The 25,311-nt window shown below is 51.5% G+C and overlaps 10 protein-coding genes across 10 annotated transcripts; 6 read left to right on the top strand and 4 right to left on the bottom strand.

Moving 5' to 3' along the window:
• Window positions 1-750: 750 nt before the first annotated feature.
• On the bottom strand, window positions 751-1,365 carry GT037_005761 (duf-domain-containing protein; the record flags this gene model as incomplete). Its single annotated transcript, XM_038930808.1, has 1 exon — window positions 751-1,365. One exon carries the CDS (start codon window positions 1,363-1,365, stop codon window positions 751-753), a length of 615 nt encoding a protein of 204 aa, XP_038786497.1.
• A 340-nt stretch (window positions 1,366-1,705) lies between these two features.
• GT037_005760 (uncharacterized protein) lies at window positions 1,706-3,488 on the top strand (the record flags this gene model as incomplete). Its single annotated transcript, XM_038930807.1, has 4 exons — window positions 1,706-1,720; window positions 1,772-1,879; window positions 1,938-2,365; window positions 2,417-3,488. 4 exons carry the CDS (start codon window positions 1,706-1,708, stop codon window positions 3,486-3,488), a joined length of 1,623 nt encoding a protein of 540 aa, XP_038786496.1.
• Window positions 3,489-4,458: 970 nt separating this feature from the next.
• On the top strand, window positions 4,459-4,959 carry GT037_005759 (uncharacterized protein; the record flags this gene model as incomplete). Its single annotated transcript, XM_038930806.1, has 1 exon — window positions 4,459-4,959. The coding sequence occupies one exon, from the start codon at window positions 4,459-4,461 to the stop codon at window positions 4,957-4,959; it is 501 nt and encodes a 166-aa protein (XP_038786495.1).
• A 1,131-nt stretch (window positions 4,960-6,090) lies between these two features.
• GT037_005758 (diphthamide biosynthesis protein 1) lies at window positions 6,091-8,953 on the top strand (the record flags this gene model as incomplete). Its single annotated transcript, XM_038930805.1, has 5 exons — window positions 6,091-6,378; window positions 6,476-6,566; window positions 6,616-7,035; window positions 7,388-7,648; window positions 7,707-8,953. 5 exons carry the CDS (start codon window positions 6,091-6,093, stop codon window positions 8,951-8,953), a joined length of 2,307 nt encoding a protein of 768 aa, XP_038786494.1.
• A 553-nt stretch (window positions 8,954-9,506) lies between these two features.
• On the top strand, window positions 9,507-10,871 carry GT037_005757 (uncharacterized protein; the record flags this gene model as incomplete). Its single annotated transcript, XM_038930804.1, has 1 exon — window positions 9,507-10,871. The coding sequence occupies one exon, from the start codon at window positions 9,507-9,509 to the stop codon at window positions 10,869-10,871; it is 1,365 nt and encodes a 454-aa protein (XP_038786493.1).
• Window positions 10,872-11,665: 794 nt separating this feature from the next.
• On the bottom strand, window positions 11,666-13,340 carry GT037_005756 (dna-dependent atpase mgs1; the record flags this gene model as incomplete). Its single annotated transcript, XM_038930803.1, has 2 exons — window positions 11,666-12,780; window positions 12,836-13,340. 2 exons carry the CDS (start codon window positions 13,338-13,340, stop codon window positions 11,666-11,668), a joined length of 1,620 nt encoding a protein of 539 aa, XP_038786492.1.
• Window positions 13,341-13,633: 293 nt separating this feature from the next.
• Window positions 13,634-14,968, top strand: GT037_005755 (plp-dependent transferase; the record flags this gene model as incomplete). Its single annotated transcript, XM_038930802.1, has 2 exons — window positions 13,634-13,707; window positions 13,753-14,968. 2 exons carry the CDS (start codon window positions 13,634-13,636, stop codon window positions 14,966-14,968), a joined length of 1,290 nt encoding a protein of 429 aa, XP_038786491.1.
• A 1,194-nt stretch (window positions 14,969-16,162) lies between these two features.
• GT037_005754 (rab proteins geranylgeranyltransferase component a) lies at window positions 16,163-17,952 on the bottom strand (the record flags this gene model as incomplete). The annotated part of the gene is made up of 4 exons (XM_038930801.1): window positions 16,163-16,491; window positions 16,666-17,652; window positions 17,702-17,820; window positions 17,879-17,952. The coding sequence occupies 4 exons, from the start codon at window positions 17,950-17,952 to the stop codon at window positions 16,163-16,165; spliced, it is 1,509 nt and encodes a 502-aa protein (XP_038786490.1).
• A 492-nt stretch (window positions 17,953-18,444) lies between these two features.
• On the bottom strand, window positions 18,445-20,695 carry GT037_005753 (carbohydrate esterase family 9 protein; the record flags this gene model as incomplete). Its single annotated transcript, XM_038930800.1, has 3 exons — window positions 18,445-19,154; window positions 19,367-20,270; window positions 20,363-20,695. 3 exons carry the CDS (start codon window positions 20,693-20,695, stop codon window positions 18,445-18,447), a joined length of 1,947 nt encoding a protein of 648 aa, XP_038786489.1.
• A 577-nt stretch (window positions 20,696-21,272) lies between these two features.
• On the top strand, window positions 21,273-25,137 carry GT037_005752 (uncharacterized protein; the record flags this gene model as incomplete). The annotated part of the gene is made up of 4 exons (XM_038930799.1): window positions 21,273-21,596; window positions 21,644-22,018; window positions 22,069-25,072; window positions 25,127-25,137. The coding sequence occupies 4 exons, from the start codon at window positions 21,273-21,275 to the stop codon at window positions 25,135-25,137; spliced, it is 3,714 nt and encodes a 1,237-aa protein (XP_038786488.1).
• Between the last annotated feature and the right edge of the window lie 174 nt (window positions 25,138-25,311).

Here is a 25,311-nt window from a genome sequence, read left to right as displayed (position 1 = left end):
GGCGCGTCGGCAAGTCGGCGTTGTCAAAATACGTGTTATGCAGGTCCAACAAACTTGCCTCTTGGGCAAGACACAAGGAGCTTTACAAGGTCTGCCGGTATCAATCAAGGTTGAATTCCAGGTAAATTGGTATTTGAGCGGCGGCTTTTAACCCGGCATTCTTGCGCCTCATCGGAATTTGACTGCGGTAATGCCTTGAACACGCAGCCCTCATGGCGCAGTCACTTCGATTGGCAGATCGAAGATGAAGTAAATGGTTTCTTGTCGAGAGTAGATGAAATAAGGTTGCAATGAGCCAGATATATGACGCTAGCAAGGTACTGCGATAGACAGTGGGTGTGGTTGGTTGGAGTGTAAAAAGCCGCCAACTTTACCGGGCCGCACCTGCATAATTCTCCTGTCGTACTGCTGATCATTGAAAAGCAACAGAGCCTTGATTGCTCATGCGTGACGCAAGTCGCAACGAGTTGATGACGCAAGTCGCCAAGCAATTTGCGAAGGGGTTGCGACTGTTGATCAGGAAATTGCGCAAGGCAGAGGACAGTGTGACTATTGGCATGAGATGGCAACTGTAAGGGCTCTTTTTGCGCCTAAGGTCAGCACTGAATTTCTTGAGTAAAACATGTCACCGCACCTTCTGGTCCAGATATGTGACGGGTATCTCCATCAGCTCTTGACGAAGCTTTGCTGGATTGAAATTACTATTGTTTCCCCCAAGGCAACCACTTCATGATTATGCGCCTATGTCTCTCAATCGTCGTCTTCGATGACCAAGCCAATCTCTTGGGCATTCTTGACCTCTCCCCCTTGGTTGTTTGTATCCGCGTCCTCTTCTGCACCAGTCTTTGGTGCGTTCGCATTCGGCGCCAACTTCTTCTTCGTCTTACTGTCCTCTGCGGTCGGGGTGCCGTCCCTTTCGCCGCCCTTTCCACCCTTCTTAGCCTTCTCTTTTCTCTGTCGCGCCTTCTCCCTCTTCAGTCGGTTCTTCTCGGTCTTCTCTTTGTCCTTCTTCTCTAGTTCTTCTTTCCGCTTTGCAAACTCCTTTTCATCCTCCTCCTTTTTCACTTGGTCATCCATCATCCTCAGCCTCTCGTATTCGCGTCTCCGACTCGCCTTGTAGACGTGGAACTCGCCGCTTCCAGCACCTGCGCTAGATCCTTGTACATTGGCAACAATTTCTGGGGGCAGAGAGGATTTGGCTAGCGCGCTGGAGCCTGGGATGTGGATGTCGCGGTCGGGTTTTGCGAAGAGGGCCTCGACCTGTGAGGCTTGTGCTGAGCGTGGAGTGAGGGCGCGCTTCTTTGTCGGGCGATGAGAGCGCGAGTCGGCGGATGTGGGTATCGACTCGGGGATGGGTTCAGACATGATGGGTGTTGAGTACCCAAGTGAGATGCGATTACGCAGTGTGATGCGACGTGAAATAGATAGTTTGGCGCAATGTAGAAAAGTTGTGAGGACTAGAACTAGGAAGCAATCGCGAGGCATGACGCGCTAGCATTTGCGGCGAACGCCCGCTACGGCCGGCGAAACGAGCCATTTGCGCCAGCGAAGTCGCCATCCGCCGCTATCGTCGGGCTTGCAGCAACACATGAAACGCCCTTGATCGCACTTGCCCTGCACCTCTGTACATAATTCCTTGGTGCCTTGCAAACCTCTCTGTATCTTGTCATAGCAGCAACTACCCACACATCCCACCTGCTCCAACATGGGGAAACCCCGCGTAGGTCCACTTTATTAATACCACAAAGGTCAATGGCTGATTGCTACGCAGATGATCATATTGATCCGCCATGCCCAATCCGAGGGAAACAAGAATCGCGACATCCACCAGTTCATCCCCGACCACCGAGTGAAACTGACCCAGCATGGCTGGACACAGGTACGCTCACTGTGCCCCGAAGCTTGGGACGAGACATGACTGACTCAGGCCACCATAGGCAGAAGAAGCGGGGCGACAACTGCGCTCTCTCCTCAAGCCAGACGATACACTCCAGTTCTACACTTCACCTTACCGCCGAACGCGCGAAACGACAGAAGGCATCCTCCGCACGCTGACCTCGGACGACCCCACGCCATCGCCCTTTCCTCGCAACAAGATAACCGTATTCGAAGAGCCACGGATACGAGAACAGGACTTTGGCAACTTCCAGCCATGTTCCGCCGAGATGGAGCGCATGTGGCAGGAGAGGGCCGACTATGGTCACTTCTTCTACCGCATACCTGATGGTGAGAGCGCGGCAGACGCGTACGATCGTGTCAGTGGCTTCAACGAGAGCCTGTGGAGATCCTTCCAAGACGACAACTTTCCCAGTGTCTGCGTCCTGGTTACTCACGGGCTAATGTCGCGTGTCTTTCTTATGAAATGGTGAGCTGCATTGGAGCTCGAGGTCCTCGTTCAGAGTGCTAACACAATCAGGTACCATTGGTCGGTTGAGTATTTCGAAGACCTCCGTAACGTTAACCACTGCGAGTTCATCATCATGAAGCGAAGCGAGAACAACGGCCGATACATTCTCCAGAACGAGCTACGGACATGGTCAGAACTCAAGCGCCGCGCTGCAAAGGAGAAGGAAGAGACCAAGAGCGCTACCTCATCTACACCGAGCAGAGCTACACCCTTGACTGGATTAGGCCAAACAGGGGCCACATCGTCCCCCACCATACCTACGCGCCGATGGGGAGGATGCGTCAACGGCTGTGACCATGACAAGATCAACTACCCCCGCCGACCAATGCGCAAGAACACCATGGAGTACATGGGACATCCATCCCACCAGCTGCCTCCCCCTGCAGTCACACATATGGAGCCAGTAGAAAGCGAACAGGAAGATCACCCCGTCGCAGCGCCGCAGACTGAACATGCTCCCATCATCAACGAACCCTCACCGGCGAAGCTATCGCGAAAACAGAGCACTAAGAATATCCCGGAAATGCCACCAACACCAGCATCTCCAAACGATGCGTCCAACGATGCTACGAGCAGTGAGGGCGAGGAAGCAGCTTCTTCCATGTCGCGATCGGGTAACCATGCGCAACCGCGAACCGCTGCCGTCCTTCGCCACTTGCAGCCCCATAAGACACCAGGTGAGGGCTTCTCTGACGATTCAGACTATTTCCCAGGTATGCAACAGGTTCACCACCGCAAGTTCCTTCGGGCAAGTTCAACACAGCGCAAGCAGTCCAAGGAGCGCAAGTTGCAACGCAAGCAGACAGAGCAGAGCTGGAAGGAGGAATCAGGCATGGGCAACGGTGCCAGAACCGACAGACTAGGTGACGGGGATGCTACTAGTGACGACGCTGCGTTCGCCAAGGAGAAGGAAGGAGAACCGATCCTCGTGGAAGCGCTCAAGGGTAACATGATTGTCGAGAAGACCGAGGAGGAGCGAGAAGCAAATGACGAGTTTGGTAATACCGAGACCAAGATTGGAGAGGCGGAGATTGACAAGATGCAAGATGCGGAAAGAAAGGGCTTTGGTGAGGTGTATTGAAGCTTCTTGGAAGAACGACATGTCGAATATGAACCTGAAAATAATGCTGCTGTAGCATCGCAGACTCTTGGACGTTTCGGAAAGGGCTTTGCTCATCGAGCTGGCCTCGTAGACCTCCATTTCTGTCCGAAGTATTGTACTTGAGAAGGAACAAGCGATGAAACAAGGTATCAAAGATATCGGTCTTGAATTTCTTGAGCATGTGGTTAGACCTTGAGTATATGTGGTTCGACTACTGGCCTAGTATGTGAATATAAGGCTGATACTTCCGTTTTCAGTTCAGCTTGTTTTCAGCTTTGCACCCAATCGATCAAGGACTGATCCATCTTAGGGATGTAAGCTGTGGCTGTGCACAACACTACGTGCGAAAGACTCATACCAGTAGACATGACTAGGCCAAATCTTTGTTAAAGATGCCATCAAGATGTTTCTGAATATGCTGCTTAGTCTTTTTGTATCAGGACTTTTGTGACCGTAACCGTTTACCAAAACTTTGGGTGATCGAACCCTCCCAGACGAAAAACGTTACGGTATCGCAAACCAGCAAGATGGATATATCAATTCGCGTAGAACCTGATGTATCCACTGGGCTCAGAAGCAACCATAAAATTAGTTTCTTGGATCTGCCGGGCGGTACGTTCATCATCGTAAATCTCTATGCAGTTTCCCAGCTCTCTAATACTGACCCCTAGAACTCCGCGATATCATCTACCTGTTCGTATCAGCTTGTTCAAAAGACGGACCATGCTCGAATTCTAATACGAGAGTCAAACTAAAACACATCAAAGGCTAACACAATAACGTAGAGTGGCACCTTCTCCAACGTCAGGACCTAGGCCTCGCACAAACTTGTCACCAAGTACGCTCAGAGTACCTCCCTATATATGCAGCACACACGAATCTATACTTATGCATGCGCAACTTTGCTCTTGCTGTCGAAGACTTCAATATAACCAAATGCGGCATTATCATGCCAGTCGGCGACGTGGTGATCGGAGTGCAAAACTGGGATGGTGAGGATGCATGGCGAACGAATCGATCATGCGTTGAAATAGCGCTGCTTCTTGCTCTCCACCTTCGTCAACCCGAGCTTCTATTCAGGTTTGATGATGCTGAGTGTATGCGCGAGAAGCTGAGGCGCATCGAGCAATTGGATACCAGCACCTACTTCGCAACCCTCTTCTCTCTACACACGAACCCGCTTTGGCGCTCCTTCTTTACCATGGCTGTGAGGGAGGTGTTCGGGTATCCTGATTTGGATTGGGTTTGCGCGAAACATGTCAAGGTGCATATCGAGATCGAGAAAGAGTTCGGTGAGATTTGGATGCGAAGTCGTACGGCCAGACGGAATAGGAGGCGGGCAAAGATGGATGGGTGGCTAGCAGCGGTTGGGTTGGAGGGCTTGATGGGGTGGAATGGGTTGAGGGTTTATTGGGTGAGAGGGTGGTTCAAGGAGTTGTTTGGTAATTAAAGGCTGGCATTAATCCAGGATGCAAAGATATTCGCAGCATGTCCTCGCGGGCGTCAACAGCATATCGCAAATCGTTGGGCAATTTGGCATGCTTGCTCAAATTTGAGAAGTATTTCTTTGCTTCCACAACAGGCCTTCTGGTCGGCGAGGTCGCTTCGACTTGCAGATCAACCACGGAGAATGATGTCGATAAGCGGGTCCTATATGCGGTCGATCCGCGGCGGTGTGAAGAATTTCGAGAACTCGTGTTTGAGGTTGTTTACTGAAAGACAAGCGACGCGTCTTGTAGAGAGGCCACCCGCGGCTGTGGTAAACGTGATTGATGGAAGTTGCGCCAGTGGCTGTTGCCCAACAGCGCCTTCCACTTATTGCACAAAGTCCTTCTAGAAACCTTCTAGACACCAACCGGTACCTTTCGGATCATCTTAGTAATTCATACCTTATTGCAGTGACTCCGTGGTATTCCCGATGTTACGTGTTGCGAAGAAGAAGTCGCCGACCATTCTTGAAGACACCGAACACATCTGGACAGGGACAACTTCCATCCGTCATTACGACGCAGCAATCATACGACATGTCAAGTCGTGAAACGTCTCATCGACTCGACCAAACGTCGTCCTCAAAGCCATCAGCCTTGCCATGCGGTCGTGCAAGCCATAACCCGCGTAATGTTCCCTTGTCTTACCCTTGGGGTCCATTCTCGTCGCCGAAGACCCGCGCACCTGCCACGCGCGAGCCACGTTTAAGGGCCACGCTAGGCAATTTAGGGGAATGTGCATATTTGCTGCCGGCGCGCCACTAGTCCGTCCTCCACGATATTACCATCGTCAGGATAGCCACATCTCGGCTAAGTCCACATTTGCATCTCGAGGTCGCCGACTAGGAGGATGTTTACACGGCGATTGGCACGTGTGCCGCTTTGGGCCGTTAGCGAGGAAGATCTAGGACTGATTAGTATCTAGGGGTTCATAATGAGGTGTCTACAAACGGCTTGCTAGCCTGTATTGGCTGTGGCTTTCTTTGATTTGGCTACTTTCGTTCTGCTGCACCATCCGTTAGGGAGACCCCTTGATGAAAGTCAAGTCTTGAAAGTAAAGACTATCGACGATACGACAGTACCCTACCAAGAGAATGTTCACGCCTATCGAGACCACCATCGGCGCATTGCTGCTGCATCAAGCAACTAGCAACCTCCTTTATCAGAATGGAGATATTCTGGGTGCCAGCGGCTATCTACGCAGATTCTTCTCAGCGTCCACGAAAGAACTGCTCGCCTTCTTTACTGGCATGGCCGCCAGCTACGTGCCATTGAAGGCATTAGCACCACATTTGATCACTGAGTACCCTGTTTTACAGATCAGTTCTCAAGTTGTCGTTGCAACAGTAGCAACTGGTGCCCTCATAGGATGGGGAACTAAGGTGAGAGATTCTCAATAGAGGTATCTTACAGGACTGACTCGAACAACCAGATGTCGAATGGATGCACTTCCGGACACATGTTGTGTGGTCTTTCCAGACTGAGTGGTCGCTCAGCCGTCGCCGTCGCTACGTTCTTTCCCACGGCAGTTATAACCCATCATTTCGCTCACCCAAGTTTATCGACGTCGGTATGCCCTAGCAGTACACCATGCTATGCACCCGTATATCCGTCTACAGAGACGACCGTGTCACTTCTTGTGTTGGCAGCGTTGAGCATAATCGCTACTCGAACGATACCCGGAATTGTGGCTCAAGTCACGGTTTCGCCCACCACCACCACCACTACCAAGGACACCAAAGAAGAGTCTGCTGCGCGTGTCACCACGCAAGCCTTTTCAGGTTTGCTCTTTGCTCTTGGTCTCCATATCTCGCAAATGGCACACCCAGACAAAGTTGCTGCCTTCCTCTCTTTCCCAAACTTGCAACACTGGGATCCATCCCTTGCTCTGATCATAGTCTTCGGCGTGTTACCCAATCTGATCGAGAATCAGGTGAAAGGTCTTGACGGCTCACCATGGTTCGCCGACAAGTTCTCGCTGCCTACGAAGACTTTGCAAGATGTGGATAAAAGATTCGTGATGGGAGCTGTGGCTTTTGGTATTGGTTGGGGCTTGACGGGAACGTGTCCCGGCCCGGCGGTGCTTCGAGCTTTCTCTCAGCCAGTTTGGGGTGCCCTGTGGGTTGGCGGATTCTGGCTTGGAGGGAAACTGAACATATGAACTGGTTGGTGCTTGTACGTGCAGTACGTGGCTATTTGTGTTACGTGATACCCAACATAGATGTCTGTTTCATTCATGGCTGTGGACCTGAAATAGTAATGCTGAAGCATATAATGTTAATGTGATGATTGTAAAGACATAGTTATAAGTTGGATGGAAGCTATGCGCTTTCGCTAGCGTGCCACTTGGTGGGCTAGAGTTGAAGAAGTGACACTTGTGGACCCTGGAAGTTCAGCCCTGCCAAAAATGTTCGCCCCGCCACATCATCCCACCCGATCCCCGCGACGCGCTCAACCACGAACCACACACAATGGAGGACGATAGAGCTGCAACCAACCTGGGTCCCGATGCGGATCAGGGTATGCCAGAAGAGGTCGTGCCTGTCCAGAAACAGCCGAAAAGGCGCTTCATAGGGAGAAAGGCGGGAGAGAAGGCGGGCGAGGCGCAAGCAGACCCCAATGCCAATATTGAAGATTCGAGCGCGATACAAGGTGTGAGGAGCCCACCGTAGAGTTGTCTAATGCACCGAGGACCTAACATGTACCCAAGTTGTCCAGCCTCGGCGTACAGCTCGTGTCCTGAATGCGATCCCCGACGACATTCTGCACGACCAAGAAATCAACGACGCCATCGCGCTCCTACCGCCCAACTACAACTTCGAGATCCACAAATGTATACACCGCATACGGACATCAGGAGCCAAGTCGATAGCTTTGCAGTTTCCCGAAGGACTGCTGCTATTCGCAACCACCATATCCGACATTCTGATGCGATTCTGCCCTGGTACTTCGACGTTGATAATGGGTGATGTCACATACGGGGCGTGCTGCATAGACGACTACACAGCGCGAGCGCTCGGCTGCGACCTTTTGATACATTACGCGCACAGTTGTCTGATACCGGTAGCAGTGACCAAGATCGCGACCTTGTACATCTTCGTCTCCATCAGTATCGACACACAGCACTTGATAAATACCATTACAGAAAACTTCGCTGCCGGAAAGACTATTGCTTTGGTTGGTACTATTCAGTTCAACGCTACAATACACGGCATCGTGCCGATACTGCGCAAGGAAGGCTATAACCCATTTGTCCCTCAGATTGCACCTCTGTCCAAGGGTGAAATTCTCGGCTGCACGTCACCGTCAATGGCCATCAAGCCAGGTCAGCTCAATGCGAGAGGCAAAGAGGAGGACGTGCCCGACATGATACTATATCTTGGCGATGGACGTTTCCATCTTGAGAGCGCCATGATCGCCAATCCACATATACCTGCATACCGCTACGATCCATACTCGAGGCGACTCACACACGAGACTTATGAACACGACTCTCTCTACGACTTGAGGCGCACTGCTATCCTCACAGCCCGGAAAGCACGCACCTGGGGTGTTATTCTTGGCTCGCTAGGCCGACAGGGAAACCCACACACTCTGACGCTCATTGAGAACGAGTTGGCGCGACAAGGTATCAAGTGTGTCAATTTGCTCATGTCGGAGATCTTCCCTGGAAAGCTGGCAATGATGTCAGATGTAGAGGCTTGGGTACAAATTGCATGTCCCAGGTTGAGCATCGATTGGGGCTACGCCTTCCCAAGGCCGTTGTTGAGCCCTTACGAGGCACTCGTTACGCTCGGCGTGAGAGACGCGCCATGGCTAGAGGAAGACGATACAGTGAGGAGAGCTGAAGCGGAGGGGAGGAAGAATCTCTATCCCATGGACTTTTACGCCAAAGAGGGTCTAGGGCGGACTACTATAGACCATGTGAAGGCCACGGAGGTACCAGTTGGAGCATGAACATTGATTGATTCTATATGACGACGGCTTTCGCTTCCGCCCAAATGGATATCATTTATGTTTTTGCATGGCGCTTACAGATTTCGCGATTCTTTGGGACTTTTCACATCTTTCCCTTTGGCTTTCCAGGTTGTCTTCGTGGCAAATCGGCGCAGGGAAAATTTTGAGAAATATTGTGAAAGTATTACGGACACAAAACAGTGGTCCCAATTAAAAGTCTCGAGGCCCAAAGCCAATGCTCTCACTGGACTAGAATGCTTTTCGCTTGTTCCGGGCTTTCATCGCAAAATCATCAAAGAAACATCTTTCTATAGTGATACCGACAAACACGGACGTATACAAATTCACTTCTAAGCACTCGCCTTGTTCGGTAGCTCACTGCATTATAGTCAACATTTGCTCTGATATTCGTTCATGAACCACTCCCCACTTACCCAATTTTAATTTGTCTTGTAATTTTGGAAGGAAACATCTTAACATCTCCTGGTCCGCAATACTGTCATTTGCAACAGCTCTTCCTTCCATCTCCGAGACCGAGATCACTGAGCCCGACATGAGTCTAATGGCACCTGTCGCTACTCCTGAGAAGCGAAAGCGATCAGTGACTTTCGCAATCGCTCCTAAGCGCTCTCCGAAGATGGCGCGACTAGATTCCCTTGCATCTACCGCTGATGAGTCTCCGGATTCTGCCATTCACTACGGCATCTACATGCACGATCTTCTCAAAAAGTCAGGCAGCGCGGTGTCACGACTCATTACTGTGTCTGAAGACTTCACCAGTGCCTACGAAGCCATGCGTAAGCATGCTGCTGGGGAAATTGAGGCAAACGTACACTGGGGCGCGACAACGGAGCTAAACACTAATAACCTCTACGAGATACTGGACAGTAGGAACCATGTTCTTCTGCGCTACGAGTTGGACGCAGTCTCCTCTGTCCGTCAAGACGCTAACGGTGATCGTATCTGGCAGCGTGCCAGCGCATCGCCTGCTCTGCCTGTACATTATGGTATGTACCTCGACCTGCACTGCGATGCCAGGGACAAAGCAGAGCATTTCTTCATTGGTGGCTTCAAGAGCCTTGGTGAAGCCAATCATGCGATGAAGCAATCAGCGGCCATGTACCTCCACGGCCATGGCGAAACCAAATTGTACGAAAAGAGCATCGAGGTGATGAATGAGAAGGGACAACTCCAGCGACGCTTCACAATCGAGAAGGGTAAGCTGAGTGAGAATGGAAGCTTCCTTAGGGTAGAAGATTGGCCCTTGGAGCAAGGTAGTACCGATTCAAAGGTTCCAGTCCTCCGTCTACCTATACCCGAGACATCGAAGTTGTCTGAACCGCCAACTGCTCAAACGGCTGTTCCGCAAATTGTAACCGAAGTTGTAGTGCAAGGTAGGCCACAAGCTGTAGAAAATGTTCATGCTCCTATCATTTCCGAACCACAAACTGTTCAGAGCATACGCCGTCAATCTCAGCGACACCAAACCCCCATCCCGCCTGTCGATGAAAAAAAACAGAAGCAGCCCAAGACCAGACCTCAAGCAAAGCCTAAGGCTCCGGCTAAGTCCGAGACCGCAGAAAAACGTAAATCACAACCAAAAACCCAAGTTCAGACTGCGCACGACCCCAATCCCTATTGTTCGTGTCGCCTTCCTGACGACGGCAGTCTCATGATTTGCTGCGACAACGAACAATGCCCAATCGGCTGGTATCATGGTCGTTGCATTAACATCCGCAACGCGATCCCAGAAGAAGAAGAGTGGTATTGCGAAGTGTGTACGCGGGAGCGGGAGAACGAGAAAGCTCGGGGTATGAATACGCTGGCTGGGAAGACACCCGTAAAGACATCTGGAAAGAAAGCAGGACGTGGTGACGCAAAGGCGAAGGGAAAGGCGAAGAAGGGGAAATTAAGTTAAACCGAGAGACTGGGAGACCGTGTCGTACGTTGGTCACCTTGGTTGTTCTGAGTTCGTTAGAATTGTATGCTTGGTAGCGTCTCATGGCGTGGCTGGATGGTCTTACTATCTGTCTAGAACAACTTACCAAGACCTTGCATCTCACTGAATAGTCGCTGTTTCTATCCATGACATGCTATATTCACTTCCGGCATCTACCGTCGCTACTTTCGGCCTCTCGTACTGCGCCGGGGTCTTGATAACGCGATGAAGAAGGATATGACCAAGGTAAGAGCTAACAATGAAGAAAATGATGATGCCAATTGTACCGTTATCCATCTTGCCTCGACAGAGCGAGCAAGATATCGACTCAAGTGGTTTCGAATAGTAGACTACCGCATTTCGCATCCGGATGTATGGCTTAGCCTAGAGATAGAAGTGGTATCGCAGTATGGAGACGATGTGGACGATGGGAAAGAGCATTGAAATCGAGGATGAGGGGTGGATGAGCACTACAAGGGATGTTGCTGTCAGCAAACGCCCTTCGCAGAGGGACCTAAGACATATCGAGCGGGCGCCCACGTATCGCATGTCAAGGCACACAGCACCTAGAAACAAACCTTCTGCATATCGCGACTAGCTGTTTTGTTTAGAGAATCCAAGATTTGTAGGTAAGTCGAGTAAACACATTCACCGCTCGCGTATGATCGGCACAGGATGAAGCGCGTGATGGGTATCATATTTGCTATGCCAGACTCCGTAACAATGCTGAGTAGATGCAGATAATTCGAGTCAACGCTATCCAAATCTTGCGTTCAGTCAATCTCTGGCATCAACTCGTCGTCTTCGATGAGATCGGGATCAACTTTGCTTCCTAGATCAGTGTCTTCTAAGAAAGAACGGCCTCGCAGTGCTTCGGGCAAGTACTCCTGCTTCACCTTGCCGTCTAGGTAGTCCGGATTGTATTTGTATCCATCACCGTAGCCCATGTCCTTCATCAACTTTGTCGGTGCATTGCGTATGTGGTGCGGTATGGGCAGTGCGGCGACTCCTGGCTCCTTTAACGCGTCCATGGCACTGTGCAACCCTCGGTATACGCGCGTCGACTTGGGTGAGAGAGAGAGGGCAGTGACGGCGTGGGCGAGGTTGATGCGACACTCGGGCATGCCAATCTTCTCGCAGGCGGAATATGTGGCTGTCACAAGGGATAGCATTGTGTTATCTGCCAGTCCAACGTCTTCGGATGCAACGACGATGAGGCGACGGGCTATGTATCGTGGGTCCTCGCCAGATTCTAGCATACGTGCTAGGTAATATAACGCGGCGTCTGGATCGGAGCCTCGTATGGACTTGTGCAGTGCGGATATGGTATCGTAATGTTGGTCGCCGGCGCGGTCGTATACGAGGGTCTTGGTGAGGCTCTGTTGTATCTTCTCTTTGGTCATGTCAGGTTGCTTTGCTAGGTTCATAGCTAGTTCGAGAAGATTGAGGGCTGTTCTGGCGTCGCCGTCGGAAAAGCGGGCGAAGTAGTCCAACATTGACTTGTCAAGGATGGGAGATGTGTAGTTTTCAGAGGCCATTGCGCGTTCTAGGATTCGCACCAGGTGGTCCTCTTTGAGGTCGTCGAGGGTAAAGGTGCGACATCTTGAGAGCAGTGCGGAGATGACTTTGAAAGATGGGTTCTCGGTTGTTGCCGCTATGAGGGTTATTGTGCCAGACTCTACCGGCCCAAGGAAGGCGTCTTGCTGTGTCTTTGAGAAGCGATGCAGCTCGTCGCAGAAGACGATGGTCCTTCGACCTGTCAGCTGCAGCTCTCTGAAGGCTTCTGTGAAGATCTTGCGCACTTCCTCGAGCTTTGTGCTTGTGCTGTTGATCTCGACGAAGCGCGAGCCTGATTTGTTGGCGATTAGGCGTGCAATTGTAGTCTTGCCTTGTCAAATAGTCAGCTCTCGAGTCGAGCGTGCAAGATGCAGAGGAAGCATTACCCGTTCCCGGTCGTCCCCAGAGCACCATTGATGGCAGTCTGCCCTCATCGACCATGCCTCGAAGAACGCCGCCAGGGCCGACGAGCTCTTGGCCATATACGTCGTCCAACGACATGGGCCTCATACGCTCAGCCAGCGGCATGGCATCGGCAACTGCCTTGAGCTTCCGCGCCCGCTTTGGGGCTGATGGCGAATGCGGCTCGCCATTTGTCTGTGCATCTGCTGCCTCGTCAAAAGGCCGTTTGGACGAGGCAGGCGGTGTCTTGGACCGCTCTACCAGCTGCGTGGCTGCTGGCGGTGGCGGAGGCGATGAGGTTGGGTGTCCATTCTTCTGCGTCGCGCCCGGGGGTTTGCGTGCGCCTGGGGTGAAGAAGCTGTAGGCCTTTCCCAAACTCGGCGTGCCCTGTGGTTCTGCTTCAAGAAGAAAGTCTTGGCAGCCGCTGTCGATGTGTTCGTTGATTCGGGCGTCCTTGACGGCTTTGGCGCAGATGGGGCAGTCGACCATATTCGAAGATGAGTGGCTCGACGCACGCGACGCGAATTATTCTGGGGTAACGCGACGAGCGAGACCGGCGCTATCTCGGAAATGCCCCCGCTTGATGACGGCAGACGACGGACTGGAGCACGCAATACTTAGTTTGTACAAGCACCCTCTCTCGTGTACCTGACGCTCCATGTGCCAATGATACTGCCATGCGGAGTATCGTGACTCGAGCTACAACATCCATCCGAACCGCCACCAAGAGACCATCTCCAACTCCAAAGTGCCCCACCTGCTGCTCCCTCCCACAACGAGCCATGTCTGCGACAACAAGGCGAGAAGACCCCTTCAAGCCCGCGAAGCGAGTCGCTGGGCAGAAGCAGGATGTCTGGTAGGCTGTTAAGCTCCAGCGTGCGACAACAGCTAACAGCGACAGGTCCATTGTCAATGAAGCTGCGGCCGCCTCGCCTGTGCAGCCCATCGTCAACATGGGCCAGGGCTTCTTTGGCTACAACCCTCCCAAATTCGTCCTCGATGCCGCCAAGGCTGCCCTCGACCAAGTAGACTGCAACCAGTACTCGCCCACCAAAGGTCGTCCGCGGTTAAAGAAGGCCATTGCCAATGCCTACTCTCCTTTCTTCGGCCGCGAGATAGATCCCGACAAGGAAGTCACGATCACAACCGGCGCAAACGAAGGCATGCTTAGTGCCTTCATGGGCTTTCTGGAAGAAGGAGATGAGGTCATCGTCTTCGAGCCCTTCTTCGACCAGTACATTAGCAATATTGAGATGCCAGGTGGAAAGGTTGTCTACGTGCCCCTGCACCCCCCCAAAGACGGTGCGACCAAGACAACGTCTGCAGCTGAATGGAGTCTTGATATGAAAGAGCTGGAAGCTGCCATCACACCCAAGACCCGCATGATTGTCATCAACTCTCCCCACAACCCTATTGGCAAGGTCTTTTCCAAGCAAGAACTGCAAGCTATTGGCGATGTGTGCGTAAAACACAACATCATCATCCTCTCAGACGAAGTCTACGATCGCTTATATTATGTTCCTTTTACCCGCGTCGCTACGCTTTCACCGGACATCGCCAAGCTCACCTTGACTGTCGGCTCAGGAGGCAAGAACTTCTACGCTACAGGTTGGAGAGTTGGCTGGCTGATTGGTCCTGAGCACCTGATCAAGTATGTCAGTGCAGCGCATACACGAATCTGCTACAGCAGTGTCTCGCCGCTTCAAGAAGCAACGGCCATTGGTTTCGAGCAAGCCGATGCCCACAACTTTTGGGAAGAGTCAAAGAAGGAAATGAAAGCAAAGATCGACAAATTCACCGCCGTCTTTGATGAGCTCAAGCTACCCTACTCAGAGCCAGAGGGCGGTTACTTCGTGTTGGTGAACATGTCCAAGGTCAAACTACCAAGTGATTACGAGTTCCCCCCTCATGTAGCGGAAAGGCCGAGGGACTTCCAGCTCAGTTGGTTCTTGATCAAAGAAGTTGGCGTGGCAGCTATCCCCCCGACTGAGTTCTTTACTCCAGGTAATGCGCACATTGTCGAAGACTGGTTACGGTTTGCCGTGTGCAAGAACGATGACGTCCTTGAAAGCGCCATGGAAAGACTAAGGAGTCTCAAGAAGTATATTCAGGAATAAATGCTAGATAGTATGTCAGCTACAAATAAAGATGCTGAAATTCTGACGATACATGTTGGACTCGACCCCATGATCGGCCGGCGCACATGCGCGTTACAAACAACAGAATGTAGCCGGACATAAACATTGTAGGGCACCCTTGGAAACTATCACGCTAGGATCAATCACTTTAGCAGCATGCTCACCTTCATCACGACCCTTTCACATCATATACTTCAAGTCTAAGGGTGACATGCTTCCGACTTACAAGATGGCAGCAAACGCTCCTGACTCACACTTTTACATTGAAGTCCTTCACCTTCACCTCATATACTGCCGCCATTAGAAGGCACTTGTTTCGCACATATATGACACGCGTTGCTGGTTACAAATCTGACTCACCACCGACAAACTTAGCACAATAACTCTTTGAACCGTCCACCTTCAATCGAACCCGTTGAGCAAACACCAACAACAATGCACAACAAGATGCTCGCATTGTGCTTTGGATCATCATTCTTGCTTCAGCCTTGCCGCAAAGCAATGCCGCTACAGTGACCCAGAGCGCCTCAACGCCGACACAGCTCAAGAAGACACCCGGTTTCTGGCACGGTTTCCTCAATCTTCCCTCTCTTAGGCCTAAACCATCAACTATAGACCTTCCGCGCCTGTCTAGCATTCTGATTCCTGGACCAAGCAACATTGCGAAGCGTGAAGAACAGCTTCCAAGGGAAGTGAATGAAGACTCGTCCTCCACCCCTGCTATCATAAATCTACCTGAGGCAGTCCTGAAGCGAGAAGACGACACGGAAGACAAAAAAGACGACACATTACTCTCGCCCAACACCAAGGAAGCCACCACCCTCCTCCGCCACAGAGACAACCTCTCAACCCGCAGACTTACCAGACGCACAACAAAGGTGTAACTTGTATACAAATTGGGACTGCAACATGACGAATCGTGTACACATAGCGGTCAGATGGCCAGGGCTGGATGATCTCAAGGGCTCGATTATAGAGACTGAAGATGAAATTCTGAGTTAGAACTGCCGGATTTACTCTCTCGACGATGAGTAAGATGAAGATAGGCATTACATCCAATAAGTTTCTCCTTCTTGGGTTTTGTCTGCACATGCTTTCGGAGTAAATTTATCAATCAAGAGAAGGCACTGAGGTATTGTAGTATCATAGCTTCATTACTCTAGTTATAATTCGTTACTCGTCATCGTCGTAAGCTTCTCGGTCTTGGAATACCAAGAATTCGCCCGCGTCATCTCCCACGATCTTCTGCCACATGTCTTTGACGTTCTCAAGCACTGCATCGTCGAATGCGAGATCCATGGAAGTAGGCGGGAATCGAACGACATGATCGTTGTCAGACGGTAGAGCCTCCGATCCAGATGAAGCCCGTTGCTGGTACTCAACAGACCACAGTATTGTAGGCGATGGTGCTATGTCCTGGGCAGAGAGCAACGACTCTATAGCTTTTCGAAGCAGGGCAAACCCGTCTTGATTGTGCATCGATGTCGAAGCATATAGCACACCTAAGGAATAGTCAGCAACATGAAGCAATAAGAACATGCGTTGAAAGTGTAGACGATGTGCCGTTGTATCAGGTTGTCAGAGTTATTGTCTTCAATGGTATTCAGACAATGTAGATAAGTATTCGTAATGTTTGTTCATCATAACAGCAAGAGTAAGGAGAAGAGCAAACTTACATTGACCAGAGGGACATTCGCCGGTATCGCTCGAATGCACGAAAACATGAACCGGCGGAAGCTCTTCAGCTTGAGAGTTTAGTGTCAAGGAGCCGGACGGGAAGACAACAACAGCAGCGGCAGGTGCTGGTGCTTCCTCTGCGATGGGCGGGAACAGATGTGACAAAGACGACGACACAATGGTCATCGACCTGCAGTAGGTATCTTGAGACGCAATTGACGAGTTTCCTCCTACAATCCACTTCGCAGTAACAACTTCGCCGTCTTTCAGGCGAAGCTTTGTACCGTTTTCGGTTGTCTGCGCGATGCCCTCCGTGACTGGAGCTATGCCTTTTCCAAGGACATAGACACCGCCACCTACAGCACCAGCTCGGCACGACACCTGGCTGATTTCAGACAAGCCGCCCCATTTCGGGATGACGGCTCCAAAACCAGCCCCAAACACACCGATCGAACGTAGGTGCCTCGCAATTCTCGGTAGAGCGTATTCAGTAGTGGTCCGATCAGGCCCGGCCGGTGAGAGTGTGAGTGCCAGCAGTGGTCCTTGGAGACTTGCTGGAACCTTGAACTGCTCTGACAAGAAGTCCGAGAAAGGCCGCTGACGGTGCTCTTCCCACACCTCGATCTGTTCCTCATATTCGCTGATGAAGCGCAGAAACTTCATCAAAGCGCGCTTCGCCTTGAAGTCGAGGTCGTGATCCTGGAAAACATCTTCTCGGCCGTTTGGCACCTTCAGCAGCCTCGCATGCGACAGCGAGCTTTCGCTCTGTGCACCTGTAGAGTATACCCACCATGTACCGACAGCAAGAAACTCAAGCTGACGATAAACCCTTGACGAGACAAGGCAGCCAAGGATAGATGAGCGCGCGTAGATGACCTGGGGGCTTAGAGACAGGCTGTATGCCCTTGAGAAGGACAGTGCGGGAGCGGCGTCAGCAACCTCAGGCTTGGTAATTGTAACATCGGAGAAGACCGCATCTACTGTGTCTTGGACGCGTTAGCGAAAGCCAAATCTCTCCAAGTCATCTTTGCTTACCATCTTTCATCCGCTGTGCCCACTCTTCAGCTTCTTGTAAGCTAAAGGCAGCCTCTGCACCGCCGTAGAAGTCATTCTCGTCGACATGGAGGATCTTCTTGTCCGAGCGCGACAAAGCTCTTTAAGCGCTGCGTCAGTCAGATCGCGGCCACTCTCGCCGGCAAGCAAGGCACATACAAAGCGAGAAGAGACTGCTGCAGGCCGGTGCCTACAATGAGCACGTCCCACTCGGTGTTGTCGAGAGTTTCCATGTTGGAGCTGTAGGAAAAGATTCAAATGTCGGGAGAAGATGGTAGCGCCATTTTAGCGTGGGTGACTAAGCGGGGCTGGTGACAAAATCTGTCGACCGCTGCCGAGGGGCTTTCCTTCACCATCGCGCACGCTTAGGACATCCCGGCATTATGTATGGCATGTCCGAACAGCATCTTGATCTTCACTGATCTGGACCTGTGCGCGTGAGAAGAACACCTCGTCCGGTATCTACTGCTTTGGATTTCACCTGAATTAGCGGCTCGAATGTGGCGATACATTACTTTGAGACACTCGGAAGCTTTTGCCTTCATCACATGTAGCACTCCTGCACGTTAATCGTTATTTTATTCCATTGTGATAACTCGTCTCCTCCTAACGAGAGTCATTCGTCCAGCGATGTCGATCCTACCGTCGTGCCTAAACCGCATATTGACTCGCTGCGACACGATTGGATTGAAGGGACATTGTGACGTGATAGCGATCTACTGTCGTCAGGCCTCATGCAACCCAGGAATACAATGGAGAAAGCTGAGCACATCCTCCCAGTCGCGGTCTGGCCCTGGGTGAATCTCGACGACGTTAACCCCATCTTGCTTCATGGCAGCTACGATATTGTCAATAGAATCTTCGTGGTCATTAAACCTCTTGTCAAAGACGTCCCCTGCCCTACCACGACTCAAAAACCGCTGTCGAGCCACTGCCCGGTCAACACACAGCAAGAGTGTCCAGGTACTACTATCAGGCTGCCATATGTCCTTCACGCTGTCCTTGAACGTCTCCCAGCGATCTACTCCCCTCGGAAATCCATCGATTAGAATTCGTAGGTTTAGTGGTACCACACCGTCGGGAAATATACGCTCCTTGACATACTTGGGGGTCACGTTTGACGGTGCCAATGTCCCTGCTTTGACGTTCGTGGCGAAGTCCTCCAGCTCAGCAACAGACAGCTTGTTTTTAATACGTGCGGCATGGCCCGTTGTGTCTGAGGAGATCAGATCACGAAGTTCATCGCCGATGGAGAAGTGGTCCATATTGAATTTATTGACGAGAGTGGTGCATAGCGTCGACTTACCGGCGCAGGGTGGGCCGAGCACGTAGATGACAAGGGGTGGGGATGACTTGCTGGACTTGGATGCTGTGCTATACATCGGAAGATTGGCAGTTTTGTCGCTGTTCATATTCTTGGAGTGTATAGTTAAGACTATTGAGAAAGGATTTTCTGTGGCTCATACATCAAGTAAGTACCAGAGATGATTCACAGGTTCTTTGACTTCACGCCAACGGTCTTTGACAACGCAAGCCCTTGATCAGCACGGTGTTCAAATTTCTACGCAGTTCTACCACATATCTAGTTCCCTCGTCACAATGCGAAATGTCTCAACATGATTGTCGTCAGTGAAAGTCAGCGCTAACCTCTCGCTTCACCATCGTCCTCAAATGCTTGAATATCTTCTTCCCTGTCCCATACCTTATGTCCAGCGACCCATGTTTGAAGTACTTCGCCTTGCTCACTCAATACAGTCAAGTCTGCCCTCCTGCCCTCCTTCAGTATACCTCTACCGCCTTCACCATCAACACCCATGAAAGCAGCCACATTTTCTGTCACTGTGCCTACAGCCTCTGCGATTCCACAACCAGACCAATTCATCAAGTTCCTCACACTCTGCTGGAGTGGAATACATCCGCCAATCAACGTATCGGTTCCTGCGATTGTTGCTCGTGTTCCGCTCTTGACCTGTTCAAAAGGGATCTGTGAGTGACCAGGGTATGTCCCGTCCTTGAGGGATGCAAGCTCGATACTATCGGTGATCAGAATTGACCGCTTCGGGTTGGAGCGATGAAGCAGAGACACGGTATTTGGATGAAGATGTTCCCCATCCGCGATGACTGTGTACCATGGAGGTGAAATCTTTCCTGCTTCTGGTAGCGATATCAATCCAGCCAGCCCAGGGGCTCTCGATGCCCAAGCTGGCATCGCATTCAAGGTATGCGTCAAGCCACTTGCTCCAGCCTTGAGCCCAGTCAATCCTTCTTCGTATGTGGCGGAGGAATGACCCATCGCTACCTTGATACCCTGCGACGTCAGTGTCTTGATAAGTGCCGCTGAGTCAGGGAGCTCCGGTGCAACGGTCACGAGCTTGACAGTGGATTGCAGGTTGGAGGATCCATAGACGGTAGAAGGGGATGTTGCACAAGAACTGAAAAGGGAGCTGTTATGGGCGCCTTTCTTGGTAGGATGTAGATATGGGCCTTCAGTGTGAGCTCCAAGAAGAGATGCTGAAGAGGCAATCTGGCGAGGCTTGAGAGAGGGAAGGATCTGTAGGACTGTCAGCAGACTGCACATTGTGTGCACTTGACAACGTTTCAAGCACATGGCGAAGGCGCTTCAGCGCATCATATTTGTCTTACCTTGTGGAATTCATCACTCTTTACGGTAGGTATGGTTGCCCAGAATCCCGTGACCCCCTGAGTCGCGTAATACCTCGCGATTTCATCTACCTTTTTTGCATACATCTTCTCGTCTTCATGATGCGTGAAGTGAAAGCCATTCGCTCCATTAGTATGTAATTCCAGAAAGCCGGGGGCTATGATGCTGTCTTCCAAATCGATGGCCTCGCCTCCGATGTAGCCTTCTCTTTTCAGGATGAGTCCAGTCTCATCGGAAATTACGAGATGGTCCTCGACAAGCTCGCCGTTGAGGATGTAGCGACAGTTGGTGAACAAGGTGAACCAGCCCGACATATTGCAGACCTGGCCAATAATGTGCTGGAAACTGGTAGCGGGTAACTCCCGTTACCAAGCGTGAGTAGGCAGATCATGAGTCGTCCCAAGCTGGAGGGGATGATCGCCCCCGCTACGCGCTGATTGGTCGACGACGCATCGGCATGCACCTTGACGTCATCAGCCGATCACAGCGGGAAGTCGCGATGTGACGGCCAGGATGTTTATCAGGATTTCAGCCACAGTGGAGATTTTGACAGCTTCTTGTCAGCTTCTGGTCGTGGCACAGGCAAAGGCTGAGTACGCGTCGTGCGCAAGTGGTAACGCGGCTGCCCCAGTTCCAGTATCGGTCCTGCTTGCCCTACGTCATTGACTGCAATCGGCAGCCTCGCAGCCCCGCGCGCAGCATCTCTTTCATGGTTTCTGCTTTGCTTGTTCCTTGCTTTCGCTTCTCTTAAGTGGGGAGATCTTCGCTAGGCTCAACCTCTCTCAAGACATCCATTGATCCTCCCGCAACAGTCGCAATTGCTGGGTGAGTCTCGTCGCACGTCCACACCCTCGACCTGGGCGGTCATACAGAAGGAGACATATATACAGAATGGCGGAACAACAGCAGCAACATGCTCCGGGAGGACACTACTCAGGGCACAACCCGATCCCTACCGTCAGGCAGTTCGTGGAGAACTTGGATAAGGACAAGGCGGCCCGGGACAAGAAATTGGACGAACAGGCCAAGCAGCAGGCGCAGCAACAGTCGCAACCACACAAGCAGCCTGAAAGACAAGTAAAAGGTACAGAGAAGACAGTCACAGACCCTACGACTGGCAGGGAGGTCGTCATTGCCGATGTCAACAAGGACATGATAGATGAGGTCGAGAACCCGCATTTGGTCGTACCCAATGCGAACCTGGACAAGCAAACAGTATGGCACCCTTCCCAACTCTATCAGCCTTCATTAACACCTGGTAGCCAATAAAAACCGACCCCTCCCAGTCGCTCGAAGACTACAAGCACAACCAGGATGTCACAGCACCACCAGACCCAGTCGCCGAAGGCACCACGACCGACGTACCTATCCACGGTGAGAAGACAAACGTCCTCTTCCATCCGACGCCCTCAGTTAGCTACGAGCCCATGTTTGCCGCCCTCGAAACGCGAGCGAACTACCTTTGCGCGGGGATACTCGTCGGGACGGTTGTCGTTGGTAAAATGTTCGGTGGTGCCCTCAAGGGCCTTATACCGCTTGGTATGTGCCTGGCGTCTGGCGTATATCTTTGGATGAAGGAGGTTGTGCGCAGCGGAAGAGAGGTCGAATGGGACAGCGAACAAGTCCGCGGCCAGATGGTACGTGTCTACTAAAGATGCCCTGCCAGAACTAGCTAACCATCATGTAGGCCTCTTTGAACCTGTTGCCAGAATCCGTCGAGTGGATGAACACTTTGCTAGCCATCGTCTGGGGCCTCATCAACCCCGACATGTTCTCGGGTGTTGCTGACATGCTTGAGGACGTTATGCAAGCTTCCGTACCTGGTGTCATTGAAAACGTCCGCGTGGCCGAAATTAACCAGGGAAGCAACCCGTTGCGCATCCTTAGCTTACGAGCGCTTCCCGATTCACACATGGGTGACATGAAAAAATCCATCCACGAAGAGAACAAGAAGACAAAGGATCCTCAAGAAGCAGCAGCAGATGAGGAGGGCGGTGATTACTACAACCTGGAAGTTTCTTTCGCCTACCACGCCAGCCCCAGCGGAAAGCGAGTATCCGAGAGAGCAAGGAACATGCACATGCAGCTGGTATTCTACTTAGGAATTAAGGGTCTCTTCGGTGTCCCGCTGCCCATCTTTGTCGAACTGCAAGGCCTTGTTGGTACAGTCCGCCTGCGTCTGAACATGACCCCCGAACCTCCATTCTTGAAGACCTTGACTTTTACATTGATGGGCGCGCCACAGGTGACTGCTGGATGCACGCCCATGGTGGAAAAGGGTGTGAACATTCTCAATCTTCCCCTCATTAGCAACTTTGTCAACTACGCCATCAAGGCAGCGGCCAGCATGTATGTCGCGCCGAAGTCCATGTCTATTGACATGCGAGCCATCCTTCAAGGCGACTCCGTCCAAAAAGATACCGAAGCCTTGGGCGTACTCTGGATCCGTATTCACCGTGCTGTCGGTCTGAGCAAGCAAGATCGACGTGGATCAAAGCACGGTGGTAGCGACCCTTACATAACGATCGCATTCTCGAAGTACGGCAAGCCCATGTACTGTACCCGAGTTATTACTGACGACCTAAATCCAATCTGGGAAGAGACGGCAGCTGTTCTCGTTGGTCCAGAACTGATCAAGGCCAACGAGAACTTGAGTGTAGAACTCTGGGACTCCGATCGACATACCGCTGATGACATTGTCGGAAAGGTCGAGATTTCCATGCAGAAGATGATCCAGCATCCAGGCAAAATGTACCCACAGACTTCGAAGCTGGCCGGTATGGAGGCTGACAGTGAGATGCCTGGCGAACTTCACTGGGAAGTTGGTTATTTCACCAAGCCAAAGTTCAGGAAGGAGATGCGAACAGATGGCAAGAACAAATCTCTTCCAGATGAGTTAAAGGACAAGCCCGAACTACAAGACGAGAAGGGTGTCATAAACTCTGAGGACGATGACGCTGTCATGCACACTCCACCGGATCCTCTCTGGCCTAGTGGTATCTGCAGTGTGGTGTGTCATCAAATTGTGAATTTGGAGCTGGAAAACGTAAAGGGTAGTACCAACCCCAAGGGACGCGAATACGAGCCTGCAAAGCCTTACGGGGAGGGTAAAGAAGAGACTGGCGGAGACCTCCCGAACAGTTACTGCACGATTTTGTTCAACGACGAGCTAGTCTACCGAACGCGGGCAAAAGCTGTCTCATCTCAGCCAATCTTCAACGCGGGTACCGAACGGTTCGTTCGTGACTGGCGATCGGCTATCATCACGGTTACAGTGCGCGATCAGAGGAACAGGGAACATGACCCTATTCTGGGCGTGGTGCCACTGAAGCTATCTGACATTCTCGAAACATCCTCTCAAGTCACACGCTGGTATCCTCTCGATGGCGGTATCGGTTTTGGTCGCATACGAATCTCTCTGTTGTTCCGCAGCATCGAGACTCGTCTACCACCTCAAATGCTTGGTTGGGACGTTGGTACCTTTGAGTTCCGGTCTCAGCGCATCCTGGCTTTGGGTTACAACCACCACCCCAAGATCAAATTGCGAACTGGCGGCAGCACCGGCAAGCTGAGTCGCACCGGTTCTCATAAGCTCCAAGAAGGTGATGGCTACTACTGGGACCTAGAGGAGAGCAACGGAAAGCACAACGTCCGACTACCAGTAAAGCACCGCTACAGGTCACCAATTGTTTTCGAATTCCATATCAACAACCATCGCAAGGCGGACGCGTACGCAGTCATCTGGCTGCAGCACTTCATAGATAACGAAGATGCGGACATCAACATACCCATCTGGAAAACTGCTGCTCCTGCTCGACTCACGCAGAACTACATTACTGAAGAAAACTGCCATAAGGAACCGGGTCTCGACGATCTTCAGGAAGTTGGTCGCCTACAGTTCCGGGCGCGATTCAAGGCTGGAACTGACGAGTCACACGCTGCCTTTATCACCGACAATGACACCCGCGAGACATTCGAAACATGGGAGTCGTGTGTTACCGAAGGTGTGCGAAACCACAAAGTTGAGAAGGAGATCCCAGATCGCGTTCAAGAGTTGCATGAGCAATCATTGACTACAGGTCGCGATATCTTGAAGAACGCGAGCGAAGAAGAAAAGCGCAAGTGGCTCGCAAAGGACGGGCAAGACTGGTCCGGTGCTTTCGGGGATAACCCTAAAGCCTACATGAACACCAAGCGTCAGAAGAGACGCGAACCAGGCGTCGAAGAACCCTTACACGACCGTTATCATCCATCCGATAACGAGGACAATGATGACTCTGATGATGACTATGGCGAAGATTCTTCTTCATCTGATATTGGTGTCGAAGATGCGGATACAGTTGGCAGTGCGAAAAACATGAGTGGCGGCACAGGTGGAGGTGACCAGAGCAAAACTAATGGCCAGTTGAAGTCACAGAAGACCGATTTATCGCCCACTGAGGATCATCAGCCCCGCCAATCGATGTCTACAGTTCATACAAGCACCACGGCTGAGACAGATGATACTTCATCCAGTAAGGATGTTAACAAGCAAAACAAGCGAGCTGAAGAGAGGAGACATCGTGGGCTGATGCAGTGGAAGCCCGCACGGAATGCAAAGTTTGCGAAGGACGAGGCCAAAATTGGGCTGGCTAAATTGAAGAAGAAGGTCACTGGAGGATTGGATGGGCGGCAACCTGGCGTTGAGACTGGTGAGTTACATATATCCATCCTATACAAGAGAGGCATGCTAACATTTTCTCTAGAAACTGGATAAGTACGTGCGTGAGCATGGCATCAGTTCAAATGACTTGTGAGTTGTTAGGAAAGTGGTCATCGCGATGACCTAAAAAGAAAGGGTGTAATCTTGAGGGAGTCTGGAGATCTTTGCAGTACATTATGCTGCTGACTGTGAGCTTAATGATGTCACGAAGTGGATGAAGTAACCGTA

This window comes from Alternaria burnsii (genome assembly GCF_013036055.1).
Source record: "Alternaria burnsii strain CBS107.38 chromosome Unknown 732, whole genome shotgun sequence".
NCBI classification, from domain to species: Eukaryota; Fungi; Ascomycota; class Dothideomycetes; order Pleosporales; family Pleosporaceae; genus Alternaria; species Alternaria burnsii.
This window is presented reverse-complemented; position numbering and strand designations above follow the sequence as displayed.